Source organism: Podarcis tiliguerta, assembly GCF_965153285.1.
Source record: "Podarcis tiliguerta genome assembly, chromosome: 4".
Lineage (NCBI taxonomy): Eukaryota > Metazoa > Chordata > Lepidosauria > Squamata > Lacertidae > Podarcis > Podarcis tiliguerta.
In genome coordinates this window covers 3,349,255-3,373,849 of record NC_139537.1, presented here as the reverse complement: position 1 = coordinate 3,373,849, position 24,595 = coordinate 3,349,255, and the positions used below count along the sequence as shown (strand labels likewise).

Below are 24,595 nucleotides of genomic sequence, written 5' to 3'. Positions count from 1 at the left end.
ATATAGGGCCATTTTACAGGACTATAATATTGTTTTAAGGCGTGTTTTTAAAGACACAGAACGAAAACAACTACTGCCAAACTTGTCGTATAGCCGGACCGACCCCAAGCAATCAAGCTGAAGGGCTTTCGCCATAGGGCCATGATTCATTCGGGAGGGCCGTCAAAGAGGAATATGTGCGGTGAACCCAGCTGCAACACTCCCTTGGAGAGGAAAACATCAAAGCAAAAAGGCCAAACACACAAAGAACGCCAGCCCAATCTAGATAATTCAAAGATAGAACACTCCATTACGCCTTTGGCAGATCCAGAATTTCATCACTCTCTACTCCAGCTGGAATGTGATCAGCCAATGCCAAGTGATGCTCCTCCCAAGGGAAATGGGACACACAGAAAGCCAGAGACAGATTTAATTGTCTTTGACGAAGACCCCCCGATGGTCCCAGCAATTCAGAAAACACCGTCGATGCCGGGAAATTGGGAAAATGCTGCAAATCAAACCCGAGAACAACAACACTGTGCATATCCTAAGAACGGTTGCATCATTTCCGAACCGGTGGGAGAGCTGATAACAATTTCCCCATCACAATGAAGCCAAGCCAGTTATGGAACGTGCAGCCTTAACTTTATCTCATAGAACATAGCAGGTTGGGCCAACAAACATGGGGACGAGCCATTTCGTGAATATATAACGGGGTTTGACATAATAATGCTGCAGGAAACTTGGGCAACTGACAACATAGTTCTCGACGGTTACGACGCTTATGAAATCAAGGCCTCTAAACCGCTCGGAAGGGGACGACTGGGGGGGGGGGGCTAGTAACTCTGGTTTCCACTCAATTGGCGTCACAAGTTACTGAGTGCTCAGTTTTCGAGCATAGAAATCATAGAATCATAGAATCATAGAGTTGGAAGAGACCACAAGGGCCATCGAGTCCAACCCCCTGCCAATCAGGAAACACCATCAGAGCACTCCTGACATATCACTTTGCATCTGGAATCCAAGGGTATCATTCTTGTTTCGGCTTATATCCCACCATATACAGTGCAAACACAGATCGAGAGCACGTGGGGCAAATTCCATAGTTTCCTTTATTCCCTACAAATTTATTCCCTACAAATTAGGCACCCTGGATTGCCTTTTTACCTAATGGGAGATATGAATGCCAGAATAGGCTCAAATGATGATAGCCTGGAAATATAATTCCCAATATTAAGAGATCTAAAGGAAAATAACGCCCTCTTTCTAAACCCACCCCCACGTAGACATTCGAAAGATTGCCAAATCAACTATGCCGGATTCTGCCTGGCTTTTTTTACAAATAAGTCTTGACCTCATCATTGCTAATGGGGCATTCCCGGGGACAGAGAAGGCGACTACACATTCATAAATACAAATGGAGCCAGCACAGTAGACTACTGCCTCACAAACAGAGAGGCCTTCGAATCAATTAAAAAATTCACCATAGATAATAGGACTGAAAGCGGCCACCTACCTCTAATCATCTCCACTACTGGCCAAAACTCAATTCAGCGCTCTCACATAGAACATGAGGTCATAGATAAAGCAAATTATCCAGCATTGCGTAGGAAAAAATGGACACCTGAGATAGCAATTGCAGTTGAGAATAGATTAGAATAGACTGCAATTAAGTTATGATCAATTATAATAAACAATCTATCAATAGACTCCTCCCTGACGGCTTACGAGAATCTCATTGAGTCCTTGCAGGATGTGGTTTCGGTTAACATAAACTCAGCCGGCAAGCCACGCACTGCAAAAGGGCACGGTTGGTGTGACCAAGAGTGCCGCACAAAGAAGGAAGCCTTAAGGAACGCTTATTTGGCCTATAGAAACGCTGGATTAAACTACTTACCTCCATCTTATTTTAAAATCAAAAAAGAGTATAAAGCCCTTTAGGCCTCAAAAAAAGGACAGTCCAAACAAAATTCCTGGGTCCCTGCTATTGAATGCCTCACTAAACAATGAAACTAAACTCTTTTGGCTACTGGTCTCCGACTCAATGAAAAATAGTTCCTCAGCCCCCAGCTGTGTCATTTCAGCTCAGGTTTGGGAGTATCACTTCAGAAATATATTTATGGAAAATCCAAACCTCCCTTCCAGCTTACAGGAGGATGACAGGGCAGAACTGTCACTGCTCCCTCATTGGAGGCCGGTTACTGTGGAGGAAGTCCATACATTAATTGGGAATCTGAAGAGTGGAAAGGCTCCGGGGAAAGACTTTATCCCAGCAGAGTTGATTACATCAAACCAGCACTGGTGGGCTCCGCTTCTGGCAGCACTCTTTATGGTAGTAAATAACTCGGGCAAGGTACCATATAGCTGGAAACATGCTATAGTAGTTCCAATCTTTAAGAGAGGCCACCCAAATGTACCTTCCAATTATAGGCCTATTAGCCTGCTCTCAATAATTGGGAAACTGTATGCCCGTTTCCTCAGTAGCAAACTGACAACTTTTCTAAATGAACATAATATACTATCTGAAGCCCAGGCTGCTTTTCGTGAGAACCATTCAACAACAGACCACTGTCTACTGCTGTCCTTCCTAGCTGAGAAGTATACCAGGCCTCTACAGGGTAAACTCTTCGTGGCCTTCATGGATCTGAAATCAGCATTTGACTCCATCCCCAGATCCCAGCTATGGTCCAAATTAAGTCTGATTTTGCAGGACAAATGACCTCTCTTTCTCATAAAAGCCCTGTACAATGGAACCAAACTGCAGGTCCGATGCGGTCGACAGGGACAGCTATCGAACAGCATTGAGATGACTAGGGGGGTGAGACAGGGTTGTATTTTGGCCCCCACATTGTTTTGTCTATTCTTAAATGACCTAGAAGAGAACTTAATGGACCCAGATGGACACATTCCAAAAATAGGAATGAGAAGGACCCCCTTGTTGCTACATGCTGATGATGCGGCCATCATCTCACGTTCCAGACTGGGTTTGAATTATCTGCTGAGGAAATTTTCTGATTACTGTTCTGGAAATGGTTTATCCATTAATTATGAAAAATCCAAAATTTTAGTCTTCGAAAGAAGATTCTCCCAGTCTAAATGGGTGCTGGATGGCCATAACCTTGAACAGGTAAAATACTTCAATTAACTAGGGCTCACATTCCATCATACAGGATCTTGGAAGCACCATTGGCAAACCTCCCTTCAAAAGGCGGAGATTACAAAGCTAGCCATACATAGATTCTTCTTCACAAAGGGCGGCAAATATGTTCCAGCAGCCTTAAGGGTTTTCAACGCAAAGCCCGTTTCCCAACTCCTGTATGCAGCAAATGTCTGGCATAATGGGGGCCTGCCAAAGCTAGATGGCTTTCAGGCAAAATTTATACGATCTCTGCTGCAGGTACCTAACTGCGTCCCCAACTCCGTACTTCTGTTAGAAGCTGGTGAATGCCCAATTTCAACTAAAGCGTGGTGGGCTGCCCTAAAACATTGGCTCAGGATTTCAGTGTTTAATCTAGGGAAGGGTCTGTACCAACATCTGACCAATGAGGAATTTGTCAGCAAATAGCAGAAAACCATGGCTAAAAAAGCCACCTCTATTGGTCTGTCTCTCCCCCCCCCCCCCACTGTATTACCTGGGTTATGAAGGTGCAAAGATTATGGGACAATGCACACAGTGACTTGCGATCTCGATCACACGCAGTCTGTAGTCCGCTGGCAGCAGGAGTTCAATATGGGTATGTCTTTAAGTTAACATCTTACATCAAAAACCTGACAGTACCTAACTACCGAAGGCTTTTCACCAAAGCCAGACTAAAAGTCTTCCCCTCTGCAGTGTTGGATGGTAGGCTGAGAGGAGTTCCCTACCAGGACAAGACATCGATTCCATAAATCATATTTTGTTGCGTTGTGCAAAATATGAGCAGGCCAGGGCTGAACTGATACTACCCTTGCTGGTACCCTTCCCGGGAAAATCAGAGGCTCACTATGTCAGGTTCCTACTGGAAGACCGGACAAAAACTAGAACGTTAGCAGTGGCAAAGTTTTTATCGGTGGTTGCAAGAACAAATGAGTCCCATATTCTAAACAAAATGCTTCATTAACCCGGAGGTAGGCTGTATGAACTGTGTATTGATTTGTAATGATTTGTTGGGTCTCTGGACCGTAATGAAGATTGTTGTTGTTGTTATATATATTTATATATTTTTATTTATTATTTCAGCAGGATTCAGCTCCATGTCATGTTGCTGCTGTGTGCAAAAGGTGCTTTCAAGATAATGATATTTCACTGCTGGAATGCGCTGGAAATAGCCCACACTTTAACCCAATCGGAAATCTTTGGAGCTGACTAAAGAAACTTGTAAGTCAGAAGCAACCCAGCAATAAAGCCCAATTAACAGAGGCAATAATTCAGTCTTGGTTTCACATTATTACAGCTGCAGAACTAAAAACTTGGTTCACTTCATAGGAAGGCGTTGTAAGGCCGTAATTAAAGCAAAAGGTTACCAATGGTTACCAAAGCTTTCACGTTTTTTCTTTATGACTGCTGTTCTAATAAATACTCCTTCATAAAATTTATTGCATTACATCCTTCATTAAATTATCTTTCCATTGCTATATAATTTTATGGTATTACTCCACACAAAAGTGGTGTTATGAGCCATCAAACCTCAGAAATACACTTTTCACAAAAAGTTTCCATATTTTGGCCAATAGTATAAGTTGTTCATTTTAAAGTTAATGTTCTTTTTATATGGGATCAGATTATTATTATTATTATTATTATTATTTATGTTTCATTTTTATATTTGTGTTGGAAGCCACCCAGAGTGGCTGAGAAAATGCAGCCAGATGGCCAGGGTATAAATAAAAATTATTATTATTACTACAGTAGTACCTTGATTTAAGAACAGTCCTCTTCCAGAAAAGATTAAGTTTGTAAACCGAGGTACTACTGTATCATCATCATCATCATCATCACCACCACTGCTACTTCTACCTGAAATTCAATAAGTCTAGCTCTTCTCTGAGATGAATTTTGTTTGGCCCAGTCATGGCATCCCCTCCATCTCCAATGTCAGTCGTCTCTTTGGTCAACCCAAGACTGACAGGAGCAAAAAGAAAAACAGAAAACCTGAAGCTACTTATCTTTCCTAACAATTCTGAAGCTGACATTTAAGATGGCCTGGGCAGCTCAGACCAGACCAATCGTGGTTGAAAAAGGAATAATTTGAGGATTGTTCAAAGAAAAAACTAAGTTACTTTTTATTGTGGGGGTGTTAGGTTCCCAGGTGTTATAGGGGCCACTATTCAGCACTCTGAAAATATATGTGGTTGGTCACATAGACATATTTTTTGAATTTCCAGGCAGATATGACGATCACACAGGGAGCCTTACCAAGAGAGGCCACGATCCCACAATTCTCCTCCATGACGTCCTTATGCAGAGCTCTCTGGTCAGGATCCAGCAACGCCCACTCCTCGTCCGTGAAACGAACAGCGACATCTTCAAAGCACACTGGACCCTAAAAGAAAAAGGAAATGTCCTCCTCTGAGACAGCAGAAATATGATCTGCTCCACAATGCTCTGTTGTTTCCTTCCTGTAAATTGCGGTGTTCTTTCAATAGGATTGCTTTGCTGCACATTTTAATTATGGGTGCTTATTTTATTCTAAGTTTAAATTATGGGTATTCGTTTTTGTGCAAATAGGTGGTACTCCACCTTGTGTTTTCAGGCCACTATTTGTTCTCATTTGTCCACTGCTTAGAAAAGAATTTTAGCATTCAGTGATTAGTCTAGAAATAAAATAAGCCTATTTTGAATGGCCATCTGTCTTGGATGATCTAGCAGAGATTCCTGCATTGCAGGGGGTCTCCTGGCTCTGAGAGACAAGCAGGGAGGGTGGCTTCTGGCAAAAGGAGAGGGAGCCACCGGTGTCTCCTCCTTATCCTGACTCACATCAGCCTCTCGACCTTCCTCTCCCACTTGCTCCTTCCTCTTCTGCCTCTGATTCTGCACTGCATTCTGCCACAGAGTCTCCCAGCTCACTAAGCCCTGTTTCCCCTTCAGCTTCTGACACCTCCTGTTCCAAACTTCTCCCTCTGACCGCTCATCCTTCCTCCACCACCACTCCTTCGGCTCTGAGCCATTTTCCCTTCCTGGTTCCCCGGCTGCTTCCTCCCACCATTTCTCTGTGCCCAACCAGTCCATGACATTGCTCCATCCCTCGGCCTCTGTCCCCACAAGGCAGCTTCCCCTGACCTGATCTGGTTCCACAGCTGCTGTTTCTCTTCTGCCCCCATGAAAAGGCGGATCAGGAGGTCTTGCCGGCATCCTTCTGCCACCTGCAAGAGAAAAAAGGTAAGCAGGATGCCAGGAGTGCCTGCTTCTCTCACAGGTGAATCAGGGCATCTCTAACTACAGATGGGCCTTTGAGAAAGCCTTTCCTGCTGAGAGTATTTGGACGTTTGTGCCCATTTCATATGTTAGTTGTGCAGAAATACATCTCCCCTCTTCTGGACCCTCCTTCCCAACGGTCTCCCCCCAGAACAAGATGAAAAGAACGTCTAGATGAGTTGGAAAACCAACAGAATGAGACCAAACGGAGAAAAACCGCCTTCCTCCTTACCCAGTGGCCTCTCTCTGGTGTCCAACGGAGGCCTCTCTGCCCCACAGGAATCCAGGTCCATTTCTGCAAAGAGATCCTTTCCCTGAGAAAGAAACAAGGATTCAAAACAGAGAATGGGGAGAAATACTAGAAAGAGAATGACAAAGACTTGAAGGCCGTGAGATCTCATTCCATGGATGCCTTCCCAGAAAAAGGATGGGCCATCAGCAGACCATTATGGGATGTTCTCTGTCCTGTTTGGAGCCCCTTGGGAGTATCCAAAGGAAAGTCTCTCTCACCTGCTTTCTCTCCTCTGCCTGACTCAGGAGGAAACCTTCGGCCAGGGCCACCGCCTGGGAACTGGTCTCCGCTCCGCATTCCCTCACCCAGCTCTCCATCTCCAGGGGAAGGACAGCCAGGAACTGCTCCAAGATCACCAGGTCCAGCATCTCAGCTTTCGTGTGCCTTTCTGGCTTCAGCCACTGATGGTCAAGGTGGTAGAGTCGGCTGCAAACCTCTCGGGGTCCTTTGGCCTCCTGGCAGCAGAACTGCCTCAACTGCTGGCTCTGCACCTCTGAGCAGAGGGTGGCCTCCTCACCCAGGATCTTCTGCACAGAGTTTTCCCAGAACCCCCCACTGCTCCCAGTTTTGATGGCATGGCCTCTTCCTTTTCCAGGGCCAGCTGAGTCTTGCTCATCCATCTGTGCTCTCAGGAAGCCTCTGAGAGATCGGAAGGAACCCTTTGATCTTCTGCCAAGTTCTGTCCGTCTTAATGAGAGGCTCTAGCAAATCCTACAAAGCAAATACATTGTTCTGTTACAGAATCTGTAGGACAGGGGGGGAAATGGGCTGGACTTCACCGCATCTCCGACCATGAGCTATCTTTTTGAAAAGGAGGAGGAGAAGAAGAAGAAATAAGTCTCTAGCCTTCAAGCAATGCAAAATGTGGAGGCAACTGAAGGGATTTCTGTGAGATTATTCATCCTGGTTTCTCCATCCTTCCAATCAATTCATGACGTCAGAACCTACTGACAAAGGAGTCGTTTCTATCTTGTGAAAAATGGATGCTTGGTTCTAGTGGGGGTCGTCAGTTGTTGCCCCCCACACCTACACCCACTCCCCTGCTTCTGTCTCCTTTTCTTCACTTGGACTCTCTGTCGCTCTCAGGACAGACTCCTGGGGTGGGGTCCCTTTTTCTGTGGTCTGAGGACCAGGTATGCACCTGGTCAACCCCCTGAGGGCCAAGTGGGCAGGGCCAAAAACATCTCCTTTAAAATTTAGGAGGCTAATTTAGTATTATTCTTCTGTTAGATAGCTTAACACACACACAGCCATTGATGCCAAAGTCCCTGGAGGCTCAGTGAGTAGCAGCGCCCATTTCCAGCAACAATCCCTTTGGGACAGAGAGGATGTGGTCCTGGGATGCCCTGCTCTGGGTGCGAGGGGATTGCTGCAGTGGCCTCCGTGGGGAGCTGCCCTGGGAGACACTGGGAAACTGGTCCCCAATGCAGCAGCCAGGCTATGGGCTGGGATCCCTCTCTTTATTCCTGGCCTTTCTCTCCCACCTTTTTTTCGCGGGGGGGGGGCTAGTCCACCTCCTCGTCCACCCTCTCCTCCCTGACTTGGGGTCCCCCCCTGCAGGAGCAGATCAGGCCCCCCAGGCACCCTCCCCTGCTGCAGCCCTGGGACCCCCCCCCCGTCTCCCCACTGCACCCTCTGGGGGGAGAGAGAGGAGACTCACCAGATCCCGGGAGGGGACAGCGAAGCAGCCCTTGCAGGGGAGACACCAAAGCAACACCCCCCCCCCTTCCTTGCAGGAAAGGACTGGGGAGGGAGGGAGGGAGGGAGGGAGGGGCCTTGGCTCTGGAGGACCTGGCCCCCTTGCTTCCTGGCCTCTCTAGGAAGGCAGCTCAGTTCCCTTTAACCCTTGCCAAGCCGAGTCCCTCAAGCTCAGCCCTCTCTCAGATTCTCTATGCATTTAGGGGGGCAGCTGCCCCCCTTCAGCTACGCCAATGCCCAGATATCCTTTTGGGGGGTGAGGCTCTTGGCTGGAAGCTTCTAATGTTTAATAGGTTATTGTATTTTAGTGTTTGGTTGGAAGCCGCCCAGATGGGCAGAGTATAAATGTATTATTATTATTATTATTATTTATTAAATTGATCCGGTGAGTTTTCTCCTTTCGAAAGAGGGAGGTGGAATCTCCACGGTTGCTAATAGCATAACGTTGAAAGACTAGGGAAATATGGGGAGCCCTGGAGCATCTGCTTGGCATGCAGAATGTCCCAGGGTCAACTCCTGACATCTCCTGCAAGGGCCGGACGAAATCCCTGCAGGAAACTCTGGGGAGCTGCTGCCAGTCAGTGTAGGCCAGGGGTCCTCAAACTATGTCCCCTGGGCCAAATCCAGCCCGCCAGGGTCGTGAATCTGGCCTGCACGGCCCTTTCAGTACCCGCCAAGTGCCCGAGGCTGAAAGCATCTCGCCGCCCGCTCAGTCAGTCCCTGCATTGCGCGGAGGTAAATGCTACCGGCGTGGTGGCAGCTGTACCAATGAAAGGCCAGGGGGTTTCGCTCAGAAGAAGAAGAGTTTGGATTTGATATCCCGCCTTTCACTCCCTTTAAGGAGTCTCAAAGTGGCTAACATTCTCCTTTCCCTTCCTCCCCCACAACAAACACTCTGTGAGGTGAGTGGGGCTGAGAGACTGTGACTGGCCCAAGGTCACCCAGCAGCTGCAGGTGGAGGAGCAGAGACGCGAACCCGGTTCCCCAGATTACGTGACTACTGCTCTTAACCACTACACCACACTGGCTCTCTCTCAGGGACAAGGGAAGTCTTGTCTTTTGGATTGAAGAGCAAAGTTCAGGTTAGTGGAGGAAGGCAGACTTGGGTCGATTTGGTTTCATTACATAGACGTTTACTTTAAAGGTGGGAGAAGGAAGTATAGTCCTATTTCTGTGAGTGGCACAGGGGTCTTTCCACTCATGTGGTTTACATGCTCTGAGAGATGGGATCTGTTTTGATATTTAAATTTTAAAAGGATGGAGTGGAACCGGAGATTGGGGCATTGGTCAGCAACCTTTTTCAGCTGTGGGCTGGTCCACTGTCCCTCAGACCACGTAGGGGGCCAGACTATATGGGGGGGGGGGATGAACAAATTCCAATGCCCCACAAATAACCCAGAGACACATTTTAGATAAAAGGACACATTCTATTCATGTAAAAACACACTGATTCCCGAATTGTCCGCTGGCCGGATTGAGAAGCCGATTGAGCCGCATCCGGCCCCCAGGCCTTAGCTTGCCTAGCCCTGGCCTGGGGAGCCACATTCTGGTTGAAGGAGGCCAGGACTGGCCCCCAAGGCTTGGGATGTCCCTCTTCCCCTGCCGTAGGACTTGGAATCCAAGAGAAAACTCTTGGAATAGCCTTGCCAGGTGCTGAGGGACGGACTCACCTGTCCCCACGTCCTTCTCTTTACAAATGTGTTGTGGTTGCACATCCCTCGCCCAGGGGTGAGTATTGGGCACACTCAGGGACTCAGACCTGCCCTCCTTGCCCCCCACTCTGCACTCCCTTTTGAGGAACTGACAGACTGACTTTTGCCTTTCACCTGCTGGAGGAAGATCAGCTGTACCTGCCGGAGGTGATCCAGAACTGCCAGGCAGCTCAGCTCAGGGGGCTCTGAACCCAGAACTGCTCCAAGCAGGAGGCGGCCAAAGCCATCCTGATGAGTGATGGGTGGTGTGGGGGACCCCCATGGGGAAGTGGGGGAGGGAGGGGCTTTGGAGAAGGGGTTGTATGTCTGCCGGAGAGGAGGACCCTACTGGCCTAGGTTCACGTATCCTGTTTGAAAGGGGAATCATCTTAGGGACTTCCTGTAAACATCTGGGTCAGGAATGCTGTTCCTAGAATGGACAAACACAAGACGTTCATCCATAAAGACCAAATGTCGGCTAGTTTCTGTTCCACATATGTTCATAAAGTCCAAATTGGGGACTACTACAGTTCCACATTGTTGACAAGGTGTTACGGCCTGGGATTCGGACTTGGATGCTGAACCTGAGGGATCCCAGCCTGCACAGGATTCCCCACCACCATAACCAGCTGAGCCAGGGCTGGGGAATGAGCCTGAAGGGTCCTCACCTGTGCTGGGTCCTCGGGTGCAGTCACCAGCTGAGTCTGCTCTGGCTCCTGAGGTGATGGATGACCCATTGCCTGCAGGTGCTCCACTCTCAGCCCCGTCAGCGAAAGCTGAGGTTGCCTCTGGGTCCGGTAACCCTCCAGCCACTCCTGAGCTGCAGAGGCTCAGGGTTAGAGAGGCAATTCACCAGAGGATCGGGGCCGCCCTATGCCTCAGGGCAGATAAAAGCCGGCCAGCCCCAGTCCCAAGTTGCCGCAGCAACATTGTTGGTTGCTAGTTCCTGCCTGAGCTCCTGACCCACCCTGGCTCCCTGCTTGCAAGCCTGTTCCTGACTTCACCCAACTCCCTGCCCTGCACCCAGCTTCAGCTACAACAGATTGCCTCCACGTTGCACCTTTGACCACGGACCGGACTTGGACCTCGCCTCTTGGGTAACCCACAGGACTGTAGCCTTATTGGACTTTACCGACTTGTGGAGTCTGTGTTGCTCCCGGACTGGAGGAAGGAAGTCAAATGACACCGAGGTTGATTCAAAGAAAGAGTTTATTCTGCTCTCCGGATAGCAGAAGGCACTTGCGTGGTCAGCCCACAGCAAGTCCAAAGAAATGAGAGATTCCATGCAGTATATATATCCTCCAGGCACCCTCTCCCCCTTCCCCAGCCATGTCAGCTTGTACACGCAGGTTGACATCACAGATGTTCCTGCTCCGGTACTCTTAACCATAAAAGGGTTTACCTTCCTGTACTCCTGACCATAAAAAGGTATTCCTGTTCCTATACTCTTATCTTGGAGCAAAAGGTCACCAACTCTAAGAACACACTCTGGCGCTGTTCCCGGACTAGGTCTGTGCGTCAGAGTGTGGTCAGGATGTAAGATAAGACCCAGACATGCCATCCCTGCTCCACTGGAACAGCCAAGGCCATCCTTGCCGTCATGGACTGATAAAGGAGGGGCTCTGAGCACTTGTTTATACAGCCGGGTTTTTGTTTATACATTGACTCAAAGCTCAAGCTAAGGAGAAATAGGGATTTTGGTGCCCGCTTCAAACTGCCTGCACAGTCAGTTGGGAAACCCATTCCTTCAGGACCAGCACAGTTTGCTCCTGCCACAACCACATTCCCCCTTCGTTGGGGTGCGTTCAGGAGGAACCAGAAGCCATGTCTGACCAGGCGGCTACGCTGGTGGCATTGGCTCAGGGGAACCAGGCCTTGACCCACACTGTTCAGCAGCTAAGCAATGCAGTTACAGTGCTTCAGCAGTGTTAGGATGCCTTACCAGCTCCTGGGGCCGATGCCCCAGCTTCTGGCAAGTACCCAGTGGCCCTACCAGAGAAATTTGATGGGTCCCCAGCCAGCTTTCCCATGTTAAGCTGTATATTCAGGGGCGAGCCCAGAATTTCCCCAAGGACCGCACCAAGGTGCACTTCCTGAACAGCTTGCTGAAGGACCGGGCGGCCAAGTGGGCATTGCCGCTGCCCCAGCAAGACTCTCCCTTGCTGACAGACTATACAGGGTTTTGCAACCATCTGAAAACCATGTTCGGCAACCCTCAGAAGGGGAGTCAAGCCAATCAGGCGATTCGGCAGTTGAAACAGGACAAGTCCACAGGGGCCGCCTACGCCACATAATTTCGGCTGTTGGCACAGGACTTGTCCTGGAATGACTCCGCCCTTCAGGACCAGCATCTCGAGGGGCTTTCAGATGAGATACTGGACCAGCTGGCCATGATGGATCGCCCCACCACGCTGGACACCCTCATTCAACGGAGCCTGCAGATAGACAATCGGTTGGAGGACCATCTCCAGGCTCATGGCCTCCAGCACTCCTGGTTTCCAGCTCTGGTCCTTCCCAGCAGTTCCACGGCCACAGCCAAGTCACTGGAGGAGCCAATGCAGCTTGGGGCAGCGCGGCCTCGCCTCTCTCCCTCAGAGAAGACTCAGCGTCTGGAGGGGAACCTGTGTCTCTACTGCGGCGGGAGTGGACACTATGCCCAATCTTGTCCTGAGAAAACGCCAGCCACAGGGAAATGGCCAACCCCAGTAGCCGATGGCCCAGGCCACCTGCGGTCCCAAACATCGCATGATGGGCCCTCACCGGTGGAATTACAACACTTCATAGTTCTGGTGCGTCTATATTCCCCTGGTGGGCCCTGGATTCTCACCCACACTCTGATAGATTCAGGGGCAACCCGCTCCTACATGGACTCTGCCTTCGCCGCCCATCATCAGGTGCCACTCCAGGACAAGCCAGAACTGGTACAGGTGGAGGCAACTGATGGACGGCTCCTGCACTTGGGGGCCGTTACTCAGGAGACTCAGCCCTTGGTCCTGTGTCACCAGCAGCACCGGGAGGTGCGCACCTTGGACATTGCCACCATGCCCCGGTTTCCCCTGGTGCTAGGGTTTGACTGGCTGGAGTCTCACAATGTTCAGATCGACTGGGTCAATCAGACTGTGCACTTCCCAGACCTGTGTCCCCGTGCTCAGTCTGAGATGCTAGTGGCCGCCCCCACGGGGGAAGCTGCGTCAATGCTCCCCGCTGTTTACCAGGACTACCAAGAACGTGTTTGAAGAACAGGGGGCAGACCAGCTGCCGCCTCATTGGTCTTTCGACTGCGGCATAGACCTCCAGCACGGAGTGACACTGCCTGTGAGCCACCTGTACTCTCTTACGGAGCCAGAGCACTAAGCCTTGTAGGACTTCCGTCGCAAGAACCTGGAGCACGGATTCATTTGGCCCTCTACCTCGCCTACCGCCACTCCAGTACTCTTCGTTAAGAAGTGTGGGGAACTTCGTCCCTGCCATGATTACCGGGCCCTGGATAAGATTACCATTCCAGACCTGTATCCCTTGCCCCTTATTGCAGAGTTGCTGGAGCGGGTGCAAGGGGCGCAGATGTTCACCAAGCTGCACCTTCGGGGAGCCTACAATTTGATTAGGATCCGAGCCGGGGATGAGTGGAAGACAGCATTTGGGACACGGTATGGGCAGTTCGAATACCTGGTAATGCCTTTCGGGTTGTGCAATGTGCCTGCCGTGTTCCAACGGTACATCAACCACATGTTCCAGGTCTTGCTAGACAAGTACGTGGTGGTGTACTTAGATGACATTCTGATTTACTCCCACGACCCAACTTGCCACGAGGGTCATGTCCGGTCCATGTTGCAGCGCTTGCGAGAGCAACGCCTGTATGCTGAGCTCAGCAAGTGAAAGTTCCACGAGTGGTCGGTGGACTTCCTCGGTCACCAACTCTCCCCCTGATGGGGTGCAGATGGGTCCCGGGAAAGTTGCAGCAGTTCAGGAGTGGGCGGCACCCCAGAAGAGCAAGGACCTACAGCAGTTCCTGGGGTTCGCCAACTATTACTGGACCTTCATTGTGGACTATGCTCACCGCGCCACCCCGCTGACCCGACTGCTGTGCCCCAAGACACCATTCTCTTGGGACAAGGAGGCAGAGGTGGCGTTTCAGGGGTTGAAAGCCTGTCTCCAGAGGGCGCCGCTTTTACAGCATCCTAATCCCTCTCGCCCCTTCGTGGTGGAGACCGATGCCTCCAGTACGGCTCTTGGTGCCGTCCTGTCCCAGCAGAACGGTCCTGATGCGCTGCTGTTACTCTGCGCCTACTATTCCTGCCAGCTTCTTCTGGCAGAGTGTAACTATATCGTGTGGGAGCGGGAACTACTGGCCATCAAGGTGGCCTTTGAGGTCTGGGGCAATCATCTTGAGGGGGCAAGACACCTGGTGGATGTGAGAACTGACCACCAGAACCTGGAGTACCTCCAGACTGGGTCGATCACTTGGAATTGGAGGAATTCATAGAATCATAGAGTTGGAAGAGACCACAAGGGCCATCGAGTCCAACCCCCTGCCAAGCAGGAAACACCATCAGAGCACTCCTGACATATGGTTGTCAAGCCTCTGCTTAAAGACCTCCAAAGAAGGAGACTCCACCACACTCCTTGGCAGCAAATTCCACTGTCGAACAGCTCTTACTGTCAGGAAGTTCTTCCTAATGTTTAGGTGGAATCTTCTTTCTTGTAGTTTGGATCCATTGCTCCGTGTCCGCTTCTCTGGAGCAGCAGAAAACAACCTTTCTCCCTCCTCTATGTGACATCCTTTTATATATTTGAACATGGCTATCATATCACCCCTTAACCTCCTCTTCTCCAGGCTAAACATGCCCAGCTCCCTTAGCCGTTCCTCATAAGGCATCGTTGCCAGGCCTTTGACCATTTTGGTTGCCCTCCTCTGGACACGTTCCAGTTTGTCAGTGTCCTTCTTGAACTGTGGTGCCCAGAACTGGACACAGTACTCCAGGTGAGGTCTGACCAGAGCAGAATACAGTGGCACTATAACTTCCCTTGATCTAGATGCTATACTCCTATTGATGCAGCCCAGAATTGCATTGGCTTTTTTAGCTGCCGCGTCACACTGTTGGCTCATGTCAAGTTTGTGGTCAACCAAGACTTCTAGATCCTTTTCACATGTACTGCTCTCAAGCCAGGTGTCACCCATCTTGTATTTGTGCCTCTCATTTTTTTTGCCCAAGTGCAATACTTTACATTTCTCCCTGTTAAAATTCATCTTGTTTGTTTTGGCCCAGTTCTCTAATCTGTCAAGGTCGTTTTGATGTGTGATCCTGTCCTCTGGGGTGTTAGCCACCCCTCCCAGTTTGGTGTCATCTGCAAATTTGATCAGGATGCCCTTGAGTCCATCATCCAAGTCGTTGATAAAGATGTTGAATAAGACCGGGCCCAAGACAGAACCCTGTGGCACCCCACTAGTCACTCTTCTCCAGTATGAAGAGGAACCATTGATGAGCACCCTTTGGGTCCGGTCAGTCAGCCATTTACAAATCCACTGAGTGGTAGCATAGTCAAGACCACATTTTACCAGCTTCTTTACAAGAATATCATGGGGCAACGTGTCAAATGCCTTGCTGAAATCAAGGTAGGCTACATCCACTGCGTTCCCTTCATCTACCAGGCTTGTAATTCTGTCAAAAAATGAGATCAGGTTCGTCTGACATGACTTATTTTTCAGAAATCCATGCTGACTATTGGTGATCACAGCATTCCTTTCTAGGTGCTCACAGATTGTTTGCTTGATGATCTGCTCCAGAATCTTCCCTGGTATTGATGTCAGACTGACTGGGCGGTAATTATTTGGGTCCTCTCTTTTCCCCTTTTTGAAAATAGGGACAACATTTGCCCTCCTCCAGTCTGCTGGGACTTCGCCTGTTCTCCAGGAATTCTCAAAGATGATTGCCAGTGGTTCTGCGATCACATCTGCCAGTTCTTTTAATACTCTTGGATGCAGTTAATCTGGCCCTGGAGACTTGAATACATCTAAACTAGCCAAGTATTCTTGTACTATCTCCTTAGTTATTCTGGGCTGTGTTTTCTCTGCTGAATCATTTGCTCCAAATTCTTCAGGTCGGGCATTGTTTTCTTTATCGGAGAAGACTGAGGCAAAGAAGGCATTGAGGAGTTCAGCCCTTTCTGTGTCCCCTGTTTGCATTTCACCACCTTCTCCTCTGAGTGACCCCACTGTTTCTTTGTTCTTCCTTTTGCTACGAACATACCCATAAAAGCCTTTTTTGTTGCTTTTAACCTCTCTAGCAAGCCTGAGTTCATTCTGTGCTTTAGCTTTTCTGACTTTGTGTCTACACGTGCTGGCTATTTGTTTGAATTCCTCTTTGGTGGTTTCCCCCCTTTTCCATTTTTTGTACACATCCTTTTTTAATCTTAACTCAGTTAAAAGTTCTTTAGATAGCCACCCTGGCTTCTTTAGGCACCTTCCATGTTTCCGTCTCATTGGTATTGCCTGAAGTTGTGCTTTTACTATCTCCGTCTTAACAAACTCCCAGCCATCATGAACTCCCTTTCCTTTTAGTATTACTGTCCATGGGATCTCACCCAACACTTCCCTAAGTTTTATGAAGTTGGCTTTCTTAAAGTCAAGAAATTGAGTCCTAGTATGCTTGGCTGCTCCTTTCCGTTGTATAGTAAACTTCAGAAGAGCATGATCACTTGCGCCTAATGATCCTTCCACTTCTACCCCATTAACCAGGTCATCGACATTGGTTAGGACCAGATCTAAAATGGCTGTTCCTCTTGTTGCTTCTCCCACTTTCTGGACAATGAAGTTGTCTGCAAGGCCAGTGAGGAATCTGTTTGACCTTATGCTCTTGGCTGAGTTTGCCATCCAACAAATATCCGGGTAATTGAAGTCCCCCATTACTACTATCTCCCTTCCTTTTGCATGCTTGGCCATCTGTTCCAGGAAGGCATCATCTATGTCCTCCGTTTGGCTTGGGGATCTATAGTAAACTCCCACAATGAGGTCACTGTTATTCTTCTCTCCCTTAATTTTGACCCAAATGCTCTCACTTCGGCTTTGAGGTTCTAAATCTTGGATCTCTTCACAGGTATACACATCCCTGACATATAACGCCACTCCTCCTCCTTTCTTGTCTGGTCTGTTTCTCTGAAATAGATTGTATCCCTCCATTTTTACATTCCAATCGTGGGACTTATCCCACCAGGTTTCAGTGATGCCTATTATGTCATATTTAGTTTGCTGTACCAAGAGCTCAAGCTCATCTTGTTTATTTCCCATGCTTTGTGCATTAGTGTACAGACATTGAAGTCCATTAGTCATTCCCCCGTGTCTCTTATTTAAGGATTTTTTCCTCCCACCACTAGGTCTGCTTGCTGTTTGCTCCATTTGGTCTATGACATTTGGATGATCATCTTCATCAATTGATAGACTCCTACCTTCAGGAGCACTGTCTCCCTCCCCCACATTAGTCAGTTTAAAGCCCTCCTGATGAGGTTTCTGAGTTTTTTGGCAAAAACATTCCTCCCAACCGTTGTGAGGTGCAGCCCATCGCTTGCCAGAAGTCCATCTTCAAGAAACTGCAGTCCGTGATCTAAGAATCCAAACCGTTCCTGTTTACACCATTTGCGAAGCCAGCTGTTTACTTCCACTATTTCCCCCTCTCTCCCTGGGCCACGTCGTTCAACTGGGAGGACAGATGAGATGACGATTTGTGCATTTAATTGCTTCAATTTCCTGCCCAGAGCCTCGTAGTCTCTTTTGATCTTCTGGAGGCTATTGCTTGCAGTGTCATTGGTTCCCACATGAACCAAGAGGAAGGGGTATTTGTCAGTGGGTTTTATGATTCCTGGCAGTCGTTCAGTTACATCTTGGATCTTAGCCCCGGGGAGACAGCTCACTTCCCGAGACATCTTGTCAGGCCCACAGATCACTGCTTCTGTTCCCCTCAGTAGGGAATCCCCTATCACCACTACACGCCTCCTCTTAGGTTTGGTCGGGGTTCTTCCGTGAGTGGTCCGTTCCAAGGTCGCCTGCACATTCTCTGAGGACTGACTTTGCTGTTCATCTTCATATACCTGATCGACTGTAATGAGGGAGAGATCCTCAAATGGAGTCTGCTCTTCGTCTTCCATGCTAGGGGAGAGGACCTGAAAGCGATTGTGTATTTCTAAACAATCAGAGCGAACCCTGGGCCTCCTACTTCTTTGAGTCACGTTTCTCCACATATCGGGCTCCTGTGTTGGTGAACTAGCCTCCTTCCCAGGGGAGTCTCCTGTCTCCTCCTTGGTGGAGACGGTGTGCTCTGCTGCTTCCAAGAAGAGCTCCAGCTCTCTAATTCTTTGGAGTGTAGCTACACGTTCCTCCAGTTGCTGGACTTTGTCTTTTAGGAGGGCAATCAACATGCAATTGCTGCATGTAAAGCTGCCTGCAACCTTTGGCAAGATGGCAAGCATTGCGCAGGAACTGCAGGCGACTGCAGCTGTTCCCTCCCCCTCCATCTTGAGAACGTGTCGTTGGGGGTGGCTACAGCGGTCCTGCATCATAAAAAGTGTGAAGACAGGACTAATAACTCCCCCCAAAAAAACCTAGGTCTCCCCCAACAAACGTTTGAGACTAGCTCCCCTAAATCTAAAATTCGCTTACAACAATGCGGTGAACGCCTCCACCCAGCAGACCCTGTTCCAGGCCAAGTTCGGTTACCATCCGCGTTTGTTCCCAGACGTGCTGCCAGCATCTGCTGACAGATTGGCTCCAGGAGCTCCAGTCTCAGTACCAACTATTGATGGAGCAACTGCACCACGCCAAGGATGCGTACAAGGCCCAGGCCGACCACCACCGCCAGGTGGGGCCGGAACTCCACGTCGGCAAACCATGGGGCTATATAAATTCTAATTGGACTCCGTTTGAATTGGGCAAGTGTATCCAGGCTGCAATTAGCTTTTTGGTCCCTTAGGAACAGCTGAGCAACTTCCCTAGAGTGGAAGACCAGAGCCTATTATAATAAAAATCCCATAGAAAGGCCAAGACAAAGACATCTCTCTCAAGAAATGTCCAAACCTGTGCCACTACATGGTGACATGGTCAATATGAAAGCCCTACGGGGATTCACCAGGGATTGTTGCTGCCCTGATATGATGGAGTTGTGAGACCAGAGGAGAGCTAGCTTTGACACCTGGGAACACACAAAAAAGGCAGAAACAAAACAAACTGCATTTTTCACTCATTATTTGACCTTCTCGCTAAGTGTATAGCATAGACCACTATTGAGAATGTTTCTCCCAAACTGCAAGTATGCCACAAGTAATTTAGTACAAAATGCAACATGTGTTATTTTTTATGTGATATCCTATGTCCAGCTATGTGCACTGCTACACTTGCAAATAGCCTTAAGAGGCCTGACATGCAAGTCTCTTAAGATTTACACGAAGGCATATTCCGTATTTTTCGCCCTATAGGTCGTGTGTCCTATGGGGCGAATACAGGCTTTCGCTGAAGCCTGGAGAACGAGAGGCTCTCGCTCTCCAGGCTTCAGGAAGCTCTGTGCGACCCTCCTGGGGTCCGTGCAGCTCTGTGCAACCCTCCAGAGGCCGGCGCGCCTTGGCGGAGGGCTGCCTGCCCTCCCGGGCTCCGTGCAGCTCTACGCATCGGAGGATTGTGCAGAGCTGCCTACATTAGGAAGCCTCAGTGCGCCCGGGCTTCGCACAGCTATCCGCAAGCCTGGGGAGACCGGCGCGGCTCCCTAGGCTTGCGGACAGCAGGCTCTTCTGGGGACTGGGGTCAGGGGAAGCTCGGGCTTCCCCCGTGCCAGCCCCGTGCCTGGGGGGAAATAAATGTTTTTCTTTATTTCCCCTCCAAAAAACTAGGTGCATCCTATAGGACGGTGCGTCCTATGGGGTGAAAAATACAGTAAATGTACCAAGCAAACACATATATTTTATGGGGGGGCAAAGACCCCTAGGAATTTAAGAGTGGCTGTATTCCCTACATCCACAAGTCTCAGAATGCTTAAAACATAAAAACACAACATAAAAACACAAAACATCACGTGTTAAAATAGCATTAGATGTCAATAAGAAAAAGGCCTGGTTAAAAAGGTGTGGATTTGCCTGGCTCCTAAAGCTGTATAATGGTTTTTCCGACCTTTGTATGGATTTTTTGGTGGGAAGTGAGTTTAGAGCTAACAGTGAAGCTCTTTCCACATTCTATGCACTGATAGGGTTTCTCCTCTGTATGATTTCTGTGATGGGAAGAGAGAGAGGAGCTATGAGTGAAGCTTTTTCCACATTCCGCACACTGATAGGGTTTCTCCCCTGTATGAACTCTTTGATGGGAGGTGAGAGAGGAGCTATGAGTGAAGCTTTTTCCACATTCCGCACACTGATAGGGTTTCTCCCCTGTATGAATTCTTTGATGGGAGGTGAGAGAGGAGCTATGAGTGAAGCTTTTTCCACATTCCACACACTGATAGGATTTTCCCGCTGTATGAATTCTTTGATGGGAAGTGAGAGAGGAGCTATGAGTGAAGCTCTTTCCACATTCCATACACTGATAGGGTTTCTCCTCTGTATGAATTCTTTGATGGGAGGTGAGAGAGGAGCTATGAGTGAAGCTCTTTCCACATTCCATACACTGATAGGGTTTCTCCTCTGTATGAATTCTTTGATGGGAAGAGAGAGAGGAGCTATCAGTGAAGCTCTTTCCACATTCCATACACTGATAGGGTTTCTCTCCTGTATGAATTCTTTGATGGGAAGTGAGAGTGGAGATCTGACTGAAGCTCTTTCCACATTCCAGACACTGATAGGGTTTCTCCCCTTTATGAATTCTTTGATGAGAAGTGAGAGAGGAGCTCTGACTGAAGCTCTTTCCACATTCTACGCACGGATAGGGTTTCTCCCCTGTATGAATTCTTTGATGGGAAGTGAGATGGGAGCTATGAATGAAGCTCTTTCCACATTCCACACACTGATAGGGTTTCTCCCCTGTATGAATTCTTCGATGGGAAATGAGATTGGAGCTCCTACTGAAGCGCTTTCCACATTCCACACACTGATAGGGTTTCTCCCCTGTATGAATTCTTTGATGGTAAGTGAGAGAGGAGCTATCAGTGAAGCTCTTTCCACATTCCACACACTGATAGGGTTTCTCCCCTGTATGAATTCTTTGATGGGAATTGAGATCAGAGCTCTTCCTGAAGCTCTTTCCACATTCCACACACTGATAGGGTTTCTCCCCTGTATGAATTCTTTGATGGGAAGTGAGATTGGCGCTCTGACTGAAGCTCTTTCCACATTCCACACACTGATAGGGTTTCTCCCCTGTATGAATTCTTTGATGGGAAGTGAGGGTGGAGCTATCAGTGAAGCTCTTTCCACATTCCGCACACTGGTAGGGTTTCTCCCCTTTATGAATTCTTTGATGAGAAATGAGATCGGAGCTCCTTCTGAAGCTCTTTCCACATTCCACACACTGATAGGGTTTCTCCCCTGTATGAATTCTTTGATGGGAAGTGAGAGTGGAGCTATCAGTGAAGCTCTTTCCACATTCCACACACAGATAAGGTTTCTCCCCTGTATGTATTCTTTGATGGGAAGTGAGAGAGGAGCTATGAGTGAAGGTCTTTCCACATTCCACACACTGATAGGGTTTCTCCCCTGTATGAATTCTTTGATGGTAAGTGAGAGAGGAGCTCTGACTGAAGCTCTTTCCACATCCCATGCACTGATAGAGTTTCTTTCCAATGAGATTTCGTTGATGGGAAGTGGAATGGGAGCTCTGACTGCAGCTTTCTCCACACTCCAAATTTTTGTGTGGCTTCTCCTCTCTGGGGATTTTTTCGTGGTCACCTTTGTTCTCGATTTCCAATTCATCACAATCTGCATTGGGGACAAAAAGGGATTAGAGCCTCAGGAGCAAATGGAGAAGAACTGAAGGGAGTTGGGTGTGTGTTCATTACCTGTGTTGTTTGTTTAATATGAGATTCGGATGAGTTGTTGAATGTTGCTTTGTTTATATAAAGCAGTGGTCAAAATTGTGAAAGACTTTTGGAAAAAAATGTATTTCAGAGTTTTGATGGCTTATAACACCACTTCATTTGGAGTAATGACATAAAATTATATATCAATGGAAAGATAATTCGATCAAGAATGCAATCAAGATTGCAATCCAACAAAGTTTTTTCAATTACCCGTAGTCTATCAAAATTATAGCCAAATAACCAGAAAAAGGAAGCACAACTTGCTTAGGTTGACTTTTGTCAGTGTGTTATGTGATTGCTGTCAAGTTGGTTGGTTTTTTGTGTTCTTTCATTTAGTGAGGGTGTAAGACATAATAAAATTATAGAAATGGCACAAGGAGTTGAGTGGTCCCTAGAAAGTGATGTAAGATTGTACTATTAAGTGAGCAAGGCTACAGTCATGAAGAAATTAGAAGAGAGATAGGGGAAAACTTAACCAAAGTTGGCCTTTCTATATTTTTGAAGAGGTATAAGGAGACTCAGTCACTACAAAAGTGACGATGGACGAGTGGAGAGACTGTGCCTACATGACAGAAGAAAATCATCTGGGTGTATACAAGATGACATGGCACAATGTAATAGGAAGTTGAGTGCAAGGACTGGTCTAAATGTTAGAATTCTAAGGAAAAAGCCATTGTTATCTCTCAAGCAAAGGTTGAAAAGATGAAACCCATGTTAACTGGACAGTGGAACAATGGGGCGGTGTTATTTGGAGCGATGAGACCCAAATCTCCTTGCTTGGTAGTGATGGCATGAAATACCCGAGGAGAAGAATCAGATAAGATTTACATCCTACTTGCATTACACTGACCGTGAAACACCCAGACAGTGTGATGATCTGGGGTTGTATGGCACCAAAAGGTGTGGGCAGAATTTGCATCATTAATTGGAATATAAATGCGGGAAAATGCATAAACGAAATATGTGAGTCCAAACTGAAGTGTTCCGCAGGTGATCTTTTCCCAGATACCGAAGCATTTATATATTTTCAACAGGATTCAGCTCTATGTCGTGTTGTTGCTGTGTGCAAAAGGTGCTTTCAAGATAATCCTATTCCACTGCTGGAATGTCCTGGGAATAGCACACACTTTAACCCAATCAGAAAACTTTGGAGCCGACTAAAGAAACTTGTAAGTCAGAAGCAACCCAGCAATAAAGCCCAATTAACAGAGGCAATAATTCAGTCTTGGTTTCCCATTATTACAGCTGCAGAACTAAAAACTTGGTTCACTTCATGGGAAGGCGTTGTAAGGCCGTAATTAAAGCTAAAGGTTACCAATGGTTACCAAAGGTTTCACGTTTTTTCTTTATGACTGCTGTTCTAATAAATACTCCTTCATAAAATTCATTGCATTACATCCTTCATTAAATTATCTTTCGATTGCTATATAATTTTATGGTATTACTCCACACAAAAGTGGTGTTATGAGCCATCAAACCTCAGAAATACACTTTTCACAAAAGGTTTCCACAATTTTGGCCACTAGGAGAAGTTGTTCCGTCTTCCTTTCCTTCGGTTCTGAGCCGTCTTCCCTTCCTGGTTCCCCGGCTGCTTCCTCCCACCATTCCTCTGATTCCCTTTTTATATGGAATCAGATTATTATTATTTATGTTTCATTTTTATATGTGTGTTGGGAGCTGCCCAGAGTGGCTGGGGGAATGCAGCCAGATGGGTAGGGTATAAATATAAATTATTATTATTACTACAGTAGTACCTTAATTTAAGAATAGTCCTGTTCCGGAAAGTTTGTAAACTGAGGTACCACTTTTTATATGGAATCAGATTATTATTATTTATGTTTCATTTTTATATGTGTGTTGGGAGCTGCCCAGAGTGGCTGGGGGAATGCAGCCAGATGGGTAGGGTATAAATATAAATTATTATTATTACTACAGTAGTACCTTAATTTAAGAATAGTCCTGTTCCGGAAAGTTTGTAAACTGAGGTACCACTGTATCATCATCATCACCACCACCACTGCTACTTCTACCTGAAATTCAATAAGTCTAGCTCTTCTCTGGGATGAATTTTGTTTGGCCCAGTCATGGCATCCCCTCCATCTCCAATGTCAGTCGTCTCTTTGGGTCAACCCAAGATTGACAGGAGCAAAAACAAAAGCAAAAAACCTGAAGCTACTTATCTTTCCTAACAATTCTGAAGCTGACATTTAAGATGGCCTGGGCAGTTGAGACCAGCCCAATCGTGGTAGAAAAAGGAATAATTTGAGGAAGAAACTGTAAGTTACTTTTTATTGTGGGGGTGTTAGGTCCCCAGGTGTTATAGGGGGCGCTGTTGAGCTCTGTGAAAATATATGAGGTTGGTCACATAGAGGTATTTTTTGAATTTCCAGGCAGATATGACGATCCCACAGGGAGCCTTACCAAGAGAGGCCACGATCCCACGATTCTCCTCCATGACGTCCTTATGCAGAGCTCTCTGCTCAGGATCCAGCAACGCCCACTCCTCGTCCGTGAAACAAACAGCGACATCTTCAAAGCACACTGGACCCTAAAAGAA

General features: G+C 47.7%; 2 protein-coding genes across 9 annotated transcripts in view; both read right to left on the bottom strand.

Moving 5' to 3' along the window:
* LOC310675531 (uncharacterized protein) overlaps positions 1-24,595 on the bottom strand; it is a 122,620-nt gene that overhangs the window by 29,445 nt on the left and 68,580 nt on the right. The window contains exons 2-6 of one of the 5 annotated variants that reach the window (XM_083436333.1): positions 10,214-11,146; positions 6,884-7,376; positions 6,606-6,687; positions 6,239-6,321; positions 5,375-5,501 (exon numbers count right to left, since the gene is read on the bottom strand). The exons of 1 other annotated variant lie outside the window; for it this stretch is intronic. In XM_083436333.1, the coding sequence (XP_083292459.1) occupies positions 5,375-5,501; positions 6,239-6,321; positions 6,606-6,687; positions 6,884-7,285 (694 nt within the window). In that variant the 5' untranslated portion in view covers positions 7,286-7,376; positions 10,214-11,146. Of the gene's footprint in view, positions 1-5,374; positions 5,502-6,238; positions 6,322-6,605; positions 6,688-6,883; positions 7,377-8,325; positions 8,423-10,213; positions 11,147-24,595 lie in introns of those variants that run through there. 3 more of the 5 variants (XM_083436330.1, XM_083436332.1, XM_083436331.1) reach the window with 3 other exon arrangements.
* Positions 19,994-24,595, bottom strand: part of LOC310675534 (uncharacterized protein) — a 35,813-nt gene continuing 31,211 nt past the window's right edge. For 3 of the 4 annotated variants that reach the window (XM_083436336.1, XM_083436340.1, XM_083436341.1), the window contains 2 exons: positions 24,460-24,586; positions 19,994-21,937 (listed from right to left, as the gene is read on the bottom strand). In XM_083436336.1, coding sequence (XP_083292462.1) covers positions 20,175-21,937; positions 24,460-24,586 — 1,890 coding nt within the window. In that variant the 3' untranslated portion in view covers positions 19,994-20,174. The remainder of the gene's footprint in view (positions 21,938-24,459; positions 24,587-24,595) is intronic. The other variant, XM_083436337.1, reaches the window with a different exon arrangement.